Source organism: Rutilus rutilus (assembly GCF_951802725.1).
Source record: "Rutilus rutilus genome assembly, chromosome: 13".
NCBI lineage: Eukaryota > Metazoa > Chordata > Actinopteri > Cypriniformes > Leuciscidae > Rutilus > Rutilus rutilus.
The window spans coordinates 33340707-33354848 of NC_140218.1; the positions used below are offsets into that span (position 1 = coordinate 33340707).

Here is a 14142-nt window from a genome sequence, read left to right on the forward strand (position 1 = left end):
TTGTATATGTGTTCCATTATGTGTATTTGTGCTATTGCTTGTCATTTGTTTATTAGATTTTTTTTTATCTTATTAATGACCTTTTATTTAATAATGTTTGAAATTATATTAGTTATAGGCTAGTCGTTTTTGCTGTGGTATCAATTATGGAATTCTGAATTTTCACTTGTGTAAAATGTTGGTGTCATGGCAACCTTATTAGAATACAAGCCAGGGAACATGCATGGGTAAAAAAAATATATATAATCATTTAATTTATTTATTTATAACTTTTTTTGTGGTGGCACCACAATTTGGCAGGGCAAGTAAAACGTTTATAGGCTTCATTAACTTTATAATCTTCATCAGTCATTGAATTAAAAGTGGTTTGTTCACTCAGAATTTCTGAGTAATCATTTATATTATTCTAAACCCATAGGTTAATTTTTCCATCTTTTTTTTTTTTAACACAAAAGGAGATTTTTATCCTAAGGCCCAAGATACAATCAAAGAAACAGGGCTGATGGAGCTTTCGACATTCAGCAAAATTATGTAATAATAAAAGTTCAAAGTATCAAAAAAAGATTTCATTCAACTCATGCAGAAGTTCTGCTAAACATCTCCTTGTGTGTTCCTCAGAACAAGACAAATCATACAGTTACAACAACACTTCAGTTTTTTGGCTGAAGAAAGCTCATTCACAGTGTAAAACAGCAAGAACTATACATCTACAATGAATTATCAACACATGTTTGTCTTTGCATCTTTTTATTCTTTGCTTTGCTATTAAAAAATCATTGAAAAATACCTTTCTTTCAAAATCAGTGTTTTCAAAAAATCTGCCTCATGTTTCTTCTCAAACTCTTTTCTTTTCAGTTTTTCTCTCCGCCACCCTCTTTCTCTCCCTCTCTTTCTCTCTGTAATACTCCTCTTTGAGGTTCTCCCTCTCTCTGCGCCTCCACCCTTCTGCGGTCACGTGGTAGAGATCCACATTATTGCCCGAGTACGCGTCTCTGTGCGTGGCTCTGTACACGGCCTCGCGCGCGACACACGCGGCCTCCTGCGCGCTCATGCCCCAGTGCACGCCGCTGTCCAGGATCGAGTACGCGTACGGAGAGCCCGATCCCACAGAGAACAGCTCCCCCTGCAGGCGCAGCCCGTCACTGCACACATACACAACCCGAGGGCCACACATCCCAAAACGAGTTGTGACCACCTGTTGAGATTTAGATTGACAAACTGCAGCTGATTGGCTACTTGAATCGCTTTCTGTTATTGGAGTGATTGGGATATTTTTTGCATAATTCTCATCTTTTACGCCACCCCCATCCCATCCGCACAGGGTGGCTGCGACGCACAGCTCGGTGCCTTTGAAAGGATGCAGCATGTGGGACAGCAGTTTTGCTGCGCCCCCTGTTGACAGCATGCGGTGGTGTCGAAGCTGGTACAGCCTGAGCTCTCGAGACAAGATGCGCTTCCAGAGCGCGCAATCCGCCGAGGTCCCGGAGGTGGTGCCGACCAGGTGAGAGTGGATGGGCAGGACCTTCGGCGCATTGGGACAGGCCACCTTTCCCGAGCAGCTGGATCGCGTGTCGGCTGCCGCGATAACACCTCCCTGAAACGCGAAGCCGAGAGTTGTGGTACCGTGAGAGAGAGTGAACGGTAGAGGAACGGAGGGAGAGATGGAGCAGGGTGTGGGTGATGGAAGAGAGATGCACGGCAATGAGGGGTGGATAAGGTCTATATTATTATTCAGAAGGTTTTTCGGCGCTGAACTGAGGCTAAATTGACCAAAGTTTATCGGGCTCTGTGTGAGGTATTCAGATATCGGCATGTAAAATTCCAAAGGACTCAAAGCGCCCCTCCCAGGCAGCCGTGTAGAGAAAGCGTCTCCGTGCTGAACACCCCCTCCGAACAGATGAGTGGACTCCTCCGGCATAAAGGACTGTGAGATTGGAGCGCTCCATTCAGGGAACAGAGGGGGGTTCTGCAAGCCGCATACATCTTGCAAAGCCATAAACTATTGTGTAGGTAAACAATAAATTGTAACTCTGTCAATTATTACACTGTATGACATACACTGCAAAAACATGTCATATATGGGCTGTGAAGTATTTAGGCACTTTAACTGGATTTTTTTGTTTTGTTATTTCGTCAATATTGTCTCCTCATTTGTATTATAGGCTATCGTTCCCACAGGTAGGTCATTTTAGTATGTTTGTTGGTAAAGAAGTCCTGGTTTACCTCAGCATTGGATTCCCCTCAACATTTTTGCTGTTTATATCTTCTTTTGGTGATGATAGGCTGTTGAAACATGACAGTTTCACTTCCCTAGACCGCTGCTCGACTCAATTCATATCCAGAATTTGCTCATATGGAAAAGCAAAAGCAATGAGTGCCAGGTCCAGCATAAATTATCCAACTCTCAGCCCATTTAATGTCTGCGTTCAAAGTTCAGTCTTAAACAACTGGTGCCTCAGTACATCTGTAAAAGTTCAGAGGATCCTTATAAGCGCCGTGCGTGATTGACTCAACCAGAAACGCATGAAAATGCCAAAGTAAGCCTTTCAACCCAAGCTTGACGATACACACCATGAAATTTCATTTTCAAAGCATGTTAGTTGTGTGCTGCTGTGCTGTGTACTTTGGAAACAGGACATTTGTGGATTATAAATGTTCTTTATTTAATTTAGTTTAATTCTCACTATTAACTATTTGATTATTAGCATGCATATTACTAGGATATTATATGAATTCCTTATTCTGCATGATCATATTCTACATCCCTTAATCCTATCCAATACCTAAACTTAACAACTACCTTACTAACTATTAATAAGCAGTAATTAGGAGTTTATTGAGGCAAAATCGTAGTTAATAGTTAGTTCATGGGTTAGTTTACCCAAAAATGATCCCATAATTTACTCACGCTCAAGCCATCCTACATGTATATGACGTTCTTCTTTCAGCCAAACACAATCAGAGTTATATTTAAGAAATATCCTTGCTCTTCCACGCTTTATAATTGGAGTGAAGTTTAACTGAGTTTTAGAAACCCCAAAAAGTGCATGCATCCTTCATAAAAAATAATCCATACGACTCCAGGGGGTTAATAAAGGCCTTCTGAAGCGAAGCGATGCGTTTTTGTTAGAAAAATATCAATAGTTATAACTTTATATAACTGAAAGGAGGTGTTTTTCACTTAAGCTTACGCTACATCATACGTCGGGTCAGAGGTCACTCTTGCGCCAGAACCAGACTGGCGTACGGCTGTTACCGGAAGCCAGTGATTATAGTTTATAAACAGGGTTTGAAATTAACACCTGCATTTAAATTTAAAATGTACTGTGGCGGGCAACGCTGTCAAATCACTAGCCGATTTGGCGGGTTACTCATGTTTACTCACTTTGCTGGTGAAGTTTGTGTAAGCCAAATCTGCACAGATTTAGCGCAAATACTCAACTTGTGAGTCATCATATTATATTAAATACAGTGTATTGTGCAGAATCTGTGCATATCTGGCTTACTTGAACACACACGTCACTACACAACAAATAATGGCGCGCTTGTTCATTTGCATTCAAGCTAAAGTGAAGATTAAATAGCATTTGGTTAACAGAAAAGACAATGTTATTTTCCAACATACATTTTTTTAAAGCTCTTTGTACTGTATTGATCTGTCCACCTAAAACACATTTTTGGTGAAAAGGATGAGAATGAAAGAGGAAGGGATCTCCGGAGGAGATGGCTGGATGACGTGATTTTTGTTTGAATAAGAAATGAATGTATGAAAATATATATATATATATATTTATGGAAATTTTTCTCATAAAAACGCATGGCTTCACTTCAGAAGGCCTTTATTAATCCCTGGAGCATATGGATAACTTTTTTTTTTCCATCTCAGCTCTATTCAGTTCCATTATAAAGCTTGGAAGAGCCAAGATTTAATATAACTCTGATTGTGTTTGTCTGAAAGAAGAAAGTCATACTTGAGGGTGAGTCCATTATGGCATAATTTAAATTTTTGGGTGATCTAACCCTTTAATAGTGAGAACTGTACCGTAATCTAAATGTGACCTTTATGTTCACTTTATTATTTACAGAGATCTTTATAGAAATGTCACGACCCGGCCTAGAACTCGGGTCTCTGGTGTACGAGCTAGGTGGTAATACCACTGTGCCACCAGAAAGCAGGGGTAGGATCCAATCGAAACACAGGATACGAGGTCTCAGGTAAGAAGGTTTAATAAACAAAAGATGATGTCAAAAATTCCAACAAAGGTTCTTCTCAATATAGAGGTATTAAACAAAAGGAAGAAAACAAAACAACAACTCCACGAGGGGAGAAAAATAAACAGATGCAAGAGAACTTCTTTAAATAACTTAAACAAAAAAACCTTACTAATTCACAGGGTCTCAAAAAATCCTAAGAAACTCAGGGCGCCAGGCAGACATCTCATGCAAAGACCAAGTAACAAGGGAGAACCAAGACAGAGCTTAAATACACAAGGGGAAACAAGGTACAGGTGAAGATGATTACACAAACGAGAGACCACAGGTGAGTGACATGACATCTAGTGGCAGAACTAAGGAAACAGCAGTCCCAAATGCTGACAGGACCCCCTCCCCTAAGGACGGCTCCTGACGTTCCTTCCAGAACACCCCGGTCTACGGGCACGAAATTCCTGGATCAAGCTGCGGTCCAGGATGTCCTTGGTCGGAACCCAGGAGCGTTCCTCTGGCCCGTAACCCTCCCAGTCCACCAGATACTGCAGGGAGTTCTGGACCCTTCGCGAGTCCAATATCCGGCGGACCGTGAAGGCTGGCTGGCCGTCAATGATCCTGGGGGGCGGAGGGGGTCTGCGTGGGGGGGCAAAAGGAGAAGACAAAACAGGTTTTAACAAAGACACATGAAAGGTAGGGTTAATTCTGAGGGAACGAGGAAGGTACAAACGGTAAGACACAGGGTTTACTTTCCTGGCAATACGGAAAGGGCCTATGAACTTCTGGGCAAGTTTCTTAGACTCAACCCTAAGAGGTAAGTTCTTGGTAGCCAGCCAGACCCGTTGGCCGGCCCGGAAGCTAGGAGCCCTTTGTCGATGACGGTTAGCCTGATGCTGGTACCTCATGGAGGTCTGGAGAAGCGCACGTCTAGCCTTCTTCCAAGTCGACTGGCAGCGTCGGATGAAGTGTTGGGCAGATGGAACACCGACCTGTGCCTCATCCTCAGGAAACAGTGGAGGGAGATAACCAAACTGACACTCGAAGGGGGACAGTCCTGTGGCAGATGATCGGAGGGTGTTGTGGGCATATTCTGCCCACACGATGAAAGTAGACCATGAGGTGGGGTTGTTGGCCACCATGCAGCGCAGGGTGGTCTCGAGGTCCTGGTTGACCCGTTCTGTCTGGCCATTAGACTCAGGATGGAACCCAGATGACAAGCTGACAGACGCCCCGACCAATTTACAAAAGGCCCCCCAGAATCGAGATGAAAACTGGGGGCCTCGATCGGAGACGACATCCTGAGGAATACCAAAGACTCTGAAGACGTGATTCATCAGGAGTGTGGCAGTCTCCTTGGCTGAAGGCAGTTTGGGTAAGGGAATGAATCGGGCTGCCTTCGAGAACCGGTCCACAATAACCAGGATGACAGAATTGCCCTGGGATGGGGGGAGGCCTGTGATGAAATCCAGAGATATGTGAGACCACGGTCTATGGGGAACAGGCAAGGGTTGTAGGAGTCCTAAAGGCCGCTGGCGCCTTGACTTCCCTTGGCAGCACACTGGACAGGCCTCCACAAAGCTCCTTACGTCCTCCTTGATGGAAGACCACCAGAACCGCCGCTGGAGGAAATCCAGGGTACGTGCAATACCAGGGTGGCAGGTCAGGGGAGAGTCATGACCCCACTGTAGAACCCGGGCTCGGACAGATCGAGGAACGTAAAGGCGACCTGGGGAACCACCTCCTGGGTCTGGTTCTTGGGCTTGGGCCTCACGTATCTCCCTCTCCAGTTCCCAGCGCAGCGGCGCAACGATCCTAGCCTTTGGAATGATCAATTCTAGTGACTTTTCTTGTGACTCAGGAGAGTAAGCTCGGGACAAAGCATCTGGCTTGACGTTCTTGGTGCCAGGCCTGTAAGACAGAAGGAACTGAAAACGATTGAAAAATAAAGACCATCGAGCTTGGCGAGGATTGAGTCGCTTAGCCTGCTGCAGGTACTCAAGGTTCTTGTGGTCTGTGAGAACTTGGAAAGGATGTTGAGCCCCCTCAAGCCAGTGGCGCCACTCCTCCAAGGCGAGCTTCACCGCAAGAAGCTCCCGATCCCCGACGTGGTAGTTGCGTTCCGCCTCTGACAGGCGACGAGACATGAAGGCGCAAGGGTGCATCCTACCGTCCTCCCCTCTCTGAGAAAGGATGGCCCCAACTCCCACGTCCGATGCATCCACCTCCACCACAAAAGGTCTTTCAGGATCAGGAACTGAGAGTATAGGTGCCGATGTGAAGCGACGCTTGAGGTCACGGAATGCTCCTTCTGCCTCTGAGGACCAGCAGATCTTGGTGACACCTCCCTTAGTCAGAGCAGTTAGGGGTGCAGCCACCAAGCTGAAGTTCTTGATAAACCTCCTATAGAAGTTAGCAAAGCCGATGAAGCGTTGAACTTCCTTGACTGTCGTAGGGGTAGGCCATTTCAGGACTGCCTCAACCTTCTTGGGATCCATCTCAACATGACCTGGGGTGATGATAAACCCGAGAAACTGAGCATGGGTGACGTGGAACTCACATTTCTCAGGTTTCACATAGAGATGGTTATTCAGGAGGCGTTGAAGAACAGCACTGACATGCCCCTCATGCTCCTCGAGAGACCTTGAAAATATTAATATGTCGTCCAAGTAGACGAAAACAAACTTGTTTAGCATGTCCCGGAGTACGTCATTTATAAGGGCCTGGAAGACTGCTGGAGCGTTGGTGAGCCCGAACGGCATCACCAGGTACTCATAGTGGCCAGTGGGAGTGTTGAAGGCCGTCTTCCATTCATCCCCTTGCTGTATCCGCACAAGATGGTAGGCGTTGCGTAGATCCAGTTTGGAGAAAATGGAAGCCCCTTGAAGCAGCTCAAAGGCGGAAGCCATCAGAGGAAGGGGGTAGCGATTCCGAACCGTGATTTTATTAAGTGCCCGGTAATCGATACATGGCCTGAGTCCTCCATCCTTCTTCCCCACAAAGAAGAAGCCCGCTCCTGCCGGGGAAGTGGAAGCACGGATGATGCCAGCCGCTAGAGACTCCTTGATGTACGTGTCCATAGCAATGCGCTCGGGAGGAGACAGGGAAAAGATCCGACCTCTAGTGGGACAGGTGCCAGGGAGAAGGTCGATGGTGCAATCATAGGAGCGGTGCGGTGGAAGGGAAGTGGCTCGGGACTTACTAAAAACAGCCTGGAAGCAGTGGTAGACACTAGGGACTCGAGACAGGTTGATGGGTTCTTGAGACTTGGGACTCGGGGCTGGGGAATTCGAGAGGGGACAGGTAACCTGGCATGCAGTACCCCAACTCAGGATGGTTCCAGCTAGCCAGTCAATGCAAGGGTTGTGTTGGTGCAGCCAGGGATAACCCAAGATCACAGGGAACTCGGGAGAGTCAATCAGATAAAACTCTTCCATATGTTGATGTTGGAGAACAGTAAGACGAAGAGGGTAAGTGATCTCCGTAATGCAACCCGGTTCCAAGGGTCTGCCATCTAGGGCAGTAACGGTTTGAGGTTGAGGAAGTAATTGGGTAGGTACTCCAAGCCTCCTGACCAGTGACCGGTCCAGGAAGTCACCAGCAGCCCCGGAGTCGATCATTGCTCGGACCTGATGTTGATGGCCCTCCCAGGAAAGAGTTACAGGAACGGAAAGCACTGCATTGGGCGGAGGAGCACTAATCTTCCCCATCACAGCCCTCCTGTAACTGGGCGGGGACGGTCGTTTCCCGGAAGCTCGGGACAGAGGAGACGGAAATGTCCAGATGCACCGCAGTATAGGCAGCGATTCTCCCTCATGCGGCGATCCCTCTCGGCAGGGGAGAGTCTGGAACGCCCTAACTGCATGTCCTCCGGGGGCTCGAGTTTCTCAGAACTGGGTGAGGAGATGCGTACAGGATAGGGTTGCCTGTTTCCAGACAATCGGGGCGGAGACATCTTGCGACGGGTTGACTCTCTTTCTCTTAGCCGATTGTCCAGACGGATAGCCATGGTGATCAAGGACTCGAGATCAGTCGCGGGTTCGCGAGTAACTAGCTCATCCAGAATGGGTCCGGACAATCCTCCCTGGAAGCAGGCCATTAGAGCTTCGTCGTTCCATCCACTACCAGATGCAATGGTCCGGAACTCTATAGCGAAGTCTGCAGTGCTACGTGATCCCTGCTTAAGGGTGAGGAGTTGTCTGGAAGACTCCCGACCACTCACTGGATGGTCGAACACCCGCTTGAACTCCTCCACAAAGAGAGCGTATGTGCCACAACAGACATCCTGAGATTCCCACACCGCAGAGGCCCAGGAAAGTGCCTTATCTGTAAGGAGAGTGATGATGTAGGCAATTTTAGAGCGGTCAGTAGGGAAACTTGAGGGTTGGAGTTCAAATGTCAAGGAACACTGAGTCAGAAATCCTCCACATGAATTGGCATTCCCCGAAAAGGGCTTAGGAGGTGGAAGCCGAGGCTCAGCGACTACTTGGGGTCTATCAATGGAAGGCAGACGTGGTGCTGGGGGAGGTGAACTTTCTGGAATCCGTTGAAAAAGTTGGCCAATGGATTTCATCACATCAGCGAGAAGTTCAGAGTGCTTGGCCATCAGTTCCTCCTGACGGGTGAGAACTGCTTCATGGCGTTGATACGCTGACTCATGCTGAGCCATCACTGCCACAAGGTCCTTATAGGTGATTGTTTCTGGATCCATTGTGACTTGGTCTTTCTGTCACGACCCGGCCTAGAACTCGGGTCTCTGGTGTACGAGCTAGGTGGTAATACCACTGTGCCACCAGAAAGCAGGGGTAGGATCCAATCGAAACACAGGATACGAGGTCTCAGGTAAGAAGGTTTAATAAACAAAAGATGATGTCAAAAATTCCAACAAAGGTTCTTCTCAATATAGAGGTATTAAACAAAAGGAAGAAAACAAAACAACAACTCCACGAGGGGAGAAAAATAAACAGATGCAAGAGAACTTCTTTAAATAACTTAAACAAAAAAACCTTACTAATTCACAGGGTCTCAAAAAATCCTAAGAAACTCAGGGCGCCAGGCAGACATCTCATGCAAAGACCAAGTAACAAGGGAGAACCAAGACAGAGCTTAAATACACAAGGGGAAACAAGGTACAGGTGAAGATGATTACACAAACGAGAGACCACAGGTGAGTGACATGACATCTAGTGGCAGAACTAAGGAAACAGCAGTCCCAAATGCTGACAAGAAAATGAAAAGAAAATAGTTTAGCATTTAGTTTGACCTCCTGGGATATGCACGAACAACACTTTCATGGTGATAAGGTTTAACTTAGCATTTCTTGTGAAAGTAAAATCAATGACTTGGCGTTCTGAACCGTCGCGTCGCGTCGCTGGCAGTGCAGATGAGGCGCGTCCACGCATATGTGTGTGTGGCCGGGCGTATACAGTGACACACAATAAACTGTCATGCTCACACACGGAAGAGCGCGATACGCAGTGAAGCATGTCGTGGCCGTAAACAGCTAATGTTTTCGAGTCACACTCACCTGTGAATGTTGCGTTTGATCGCTTCGACACCTCGCGCGTCGCGTTCATTAGACAGTGAAGATGAGAGTTGTGTTGAGTTTCATCTGCACAGCTCTTCTGCTCTCACCGGTAAGACTTTCAACTTTATTTTCACCTCTATGCAACTTTCATAGTTGCTCGAGTTTCATTTTCGTCTTTAAATAGGCTATCTTTCCCTTTAAAATCACGAATCATTTACTTTTCTGTTTTGTATCTAAAGAAATAAGTGATTTATTTGTATTTGCATGCTACATAAAGCACCATGTTCTTACCATATTTTGACGTGGTGGCACCATAACAACATGTAGACTACCATGGTAGTTTTATATTAGTATCTGAAGTTACTTGGAGTGTAAATACCATTGTACATGATATGAGATGTTACTCATCTTGTAATCCAGTACAAAGACAAACAAATATTTTGCTTAAAGATAATGACACCTGTTACTTACTATGATTTTTTACTGTGACATTAAGCACATCTTCCCATTCACCAGTACTGTGGGGAACTCTCTATAATGCTACAAAAAATAACAACAACAACAACAACAACAAAAAACAAAATGGATGGGATGATTTTCCCAAGTAAACAAAGCTTGTTTATTGGCATAGATGGCATCGTCCAATTAACCTTTCCATTCCACAAAAGGTTCTTTATAGTGAAAAAGATGCTTTAGATTATTATAATGTTCCTCACACAGTCACACTATAAGTAAAAACATGAGCTGGTCAAGAACTGGTCAGAACTGTTGACTGAAATGTTCTCCGGTCTCTTCTATGGCATTTGCTGAGAAAAATCCCCTTTTGGATATTGTTTGCTTAATTACATAAATACAAATAAAATATCACAATGCCAAAATAAAGAAGGAAAGGATCCCAAAAGAAGCATTTTCTTTATGAAAATGTATTAATTTGTTTGTTTGGGAGTGTAATATGGTCCTGACATTTCTGCCGAGTATCAAGCCAATATGTGATCTGGATTGTTATTCCATACAAAATACAGCAAAAAAAAATATGTTTGATAAGCATCAAATTTTTCATACTGGAGACGTGAAGTGTGGGTCAATCTGTCTCTCTGAAGGTTTGGTGTGGGTCTCCTGACACTGATAGGACTCGTCGTGGAGACTTTGTGCAGTTTGGACAAGTTCCTGACACAGTGATGGACAAATGCAGTGTACAGGTCCAGTATAACTGCTCTGCTGCCTGCCGAATCGCTGTCGAAATTGTTATTTCCACCCCAACAAGGACAGAAGTGATAGTTTACAGAAGGTCCTGGACTTACCATAAGAGGTTTGGAAAGCCCCGGTCCAGAAAGGTTCCCCTGGTGTTTCCTCCTGCTGTGCTGTACCGGAGAGACGTTTCTGTCAGTGTTGTGGTGCTGAGGGCCTGGATGCTTCATCTGGACCAAGAGGAACTGGGTGGAAACCATGCTGAAGCATATGACCGGTCCCTTGTGAGAACGTCTACATTTGTGAGGACACTACCAACATCTCAACGTCCAGCATATCCACAGACCTCGGTGTCATGGGGTGCGTGGCTGATGTGGCAGCTGACCAAAGATACTGTGAGAAAATGTCCACATGAGTCAGGTGGGAACCAATCAGACTCACGAAAAAATGTAAAAGAAAAGATAATAAATAATGTAGTGATTTTACCCATATCCTCATGTTATTCCAAACCCATTTTCCTCATAGAACACAAAAAGTCATTATGCTAACACTTGAGAATAATGTTCTGTCATTAATGAATAACTACACAGGAAAAAGTTAGTAACGCCCTAACATTCTAACAGCTGCTATTAACTAACAAGAAACTCTGATTAACAAGATAGTAGGTAATCATGCTCAGTTGAAAGTGGTAGTTCACTAGTAGCTAATGAGGAACTACAATTTTTTCATACCTCCCAGATGACTAAGAACTATTATATTCAGGTTCATAATTAATGTGCCTAGAGCAAAATGTATACTTAATTCTAAAGTGAAGATCATAGGAACCTACTAGTAATGACCCAATTATTACCAAATCATTATTTGGATCAGTATTCTAAAGTGAAAAGCATGATAATGACTAAAGTCATTGTACACTTTTAAGATTTGTGACCCTGGACGACAAAACCAGTCACATTTCCATTGATTTATGGTTTGTTATGATAGGACAATATTTGGCCGAGATACAGCTATTTGAAAATCTGGAATCTGAGGGTGTAAAAAAATCTAAACATTGAGAAAATCGGCTTTAAAGTTGTCCATTTATGTTCGCGATTGTGCTGCATTCACTCACAAAAATAAATGTTTTATATATTTACGGTAGGAAATTTACAAAATATCTTCATGGAGCATGATCTTTACCTAATATCCTAATGATTTTTGGCATAAAAATCGATAATTTTGACCCATGCAATGTATTGTTGCCTATTGCCACAAATATACCTGTGCGACTTGTGATCCAGGGTCACATTTCTGTAAAGGTTTGGATAGTAATTCCTTCTGATAGATTTGGTAACAATGGAATTTTGGTAATTCCTTTAGAATGAAGTTGTAACACTTGAGTCATTCCAAAAAACCTTACAAAACATCAAAAGCTCACAGTGAAATCAGTTAATATTAGGGAGTTATCATGCTTTTCACTCTAGAATACTCTTCCAAATAACTAGTAATTAGTTATGAAGGATTTGGTAATACTTGAGTCATTACTAGTGGGATACCATGATCTTCACTTTAGAATTAATTATACATTGTGCATTACTCTCATTAATTATGAACCTGTATAAAGTAGTTCTTATAGTCCTCAGTGAGGTATGAAAAATGAGTAGTTATTGATTAGCTAATAGTGAACTACTTCTTTGGACTGAGCACAATTACTTACTAATTCGTTAATCAGAGTTTCTTAATAGTAGTTACTAGAGTGTTAATAGTGTGTTACTCATTTGTTCCTGTGTAGTTATTCATTAATGATGGAACAGTATTCTAAAGTGTTGCCAAATTTTATTAACGATCATATACAATTCCAAAATATCACACTAGATTTGTTATCAATGACACCAAATCACCATTGGTTCTTGTGTGTGTCTAGAGGCCTAGGCCTAGATTTCAAATCAACAAATTAAATTGGGTCTGTTCCCCACACAAGTCTGAACATGGACTTTTTTATAGTTTGAAAGACCACTTTGTCACTCTGAACTGTCATTATGTCACTTGTGTTCCACAAAAAAAAAAAAAAAAGAATGACATGATGGTGAGAAAAATAATGAGAGAACTAGTTTAGTTTGTTTGAAGATACTGTACCGTCATGATTTACCAGGCGCATAGATAGCAGATTATACTTCTAAGTTCTGTTGCATCACTTATTCATTCATTCATGCCTTTCCAGAGACTGTGGATATACTTTCTTTTCCATTCGCGAGTACCGGTGAGAGGTTTGGGGTGATACACACGTTCTCCCCCTTCAAAAACAGAGATCTAGAAAGGAGACGCACCCTCGCTCTCAAACAGCCAAGGTCAGACTTGCTTTTATGAGGCTTCATTCAAATGAATTCTCACTGCTTCTTGATAACAAAAACAAAGACATGCATTAAGTACATATAAAGCCCATAAACATGGTGAGCTAGGTGGTTAATAGGGTGTTTCTAGTGCAGGGTTTCTCAACTCTGGCCCTTGAGGTCCACTGTCCTGCAGAGTTAAGTTGAGGACTAGGTGGCTTAAGTCGCTGTGATATTTTGGTCGTTAGATACAGCTGTGGTCCCTCCTGAAATGTTACCGTGAGTTTTTCATCTGTTTAATCATCCAATCAGAAAAAAAAATTAGTTTAGAATAGTGCCTAGCAACAGCCTAGCAACCACCCTGAAAGCTCTACCAAAGCCCTTGCGTTTACTCAGAACATCTTAGCAACACCCTAGAAATGCTTTTGGGTACACTGTCTATAGCAACACCATAGCCACTAGCAAACACCATAGCAATGGCATTGAGACCACCCAGAACAGCCTAGTAACACCCTGGTCAACACTTAGAATACCTTAGCAACACACTAGAAATGTCTTTGCATACACTGTCTATAGCAACACCATAGCCACTACTTATAACACATTAGCAAACACCCTTGAAATGTCTTTGCATACACTGTTTATAGCAACATTGTAGCCACTACTCATAACACCTTAGCAAACACCCTAGCAATGGCCTAGAGACCACCCAGAACAGCCTAGCAACACCCTAGTCACCACTTAGAATACCTTAGCAACACACTAGAAATGTATTTGTGTACACTGTCTATAGCAACATCATAGCCACTACTCATAACACCTTAGAAAACACCCTAGCCATGGCCTAGAGACCACCCAGAACAGCCTAGCAACACCGTAGTCACCACTCAGAATACTTTAGCAACACCCTAGCAA

The 14142-nt window shown here is 43.9% G+C and overlaps 2 protein-coding genes across 3 annotated transcripts in view; one reads left to right on the forward strand and one right to left on the reverse strand.

The window, feature by feature from the left end:
- Window positions 1-759: 759 nt before the first annotated feature.
- On the reverse strand, window positions 760-1996 carry psmb11b (proteasome 20S subunit beta 11b; the record flags this gene model as incomplete). The annotated part of the gene is made up of 1 exon (XM_084427402.1): window positions 760-1996. The coding sequence occupies one exon, from the start codon at window positions 1994-1996 to the stop codon at window positions 836-838; it is 1161 nt and encodes a 386-aa protein (XP_084283528.1). The 3' UTR covers window positions 760-835.
- LOC311301954 (protein sel-1 homolog 3) overlaps window positions 1883-14142 on the forward strand; it is a 31887-nt gene continuing 19627 nt past the window's right edge. The window contains exons 1-3 of one of the 2 annotated variants that reach the window (XM_084427401.1): window positions 1883-2006; window positions 10831-11338; window positions 13119-13245. In XM_084427401.1, coding sequence (XP_084283527.1) covers window positions 10909-11338; window positions 13119-13245 — 557 coding nt within the window. In that variant the 5' untranslated portion in view covers window positions 1883-2006; window positions 10831-10908. Of the gene's footprint in view, window positions 2007-9411; window positions 9840-10830; window positions 11339-13118; window positions 13246-14142 lie in introns of those variants that run through there. The other variant, XM_084427400.1, reaches the window with a different exon arrangement.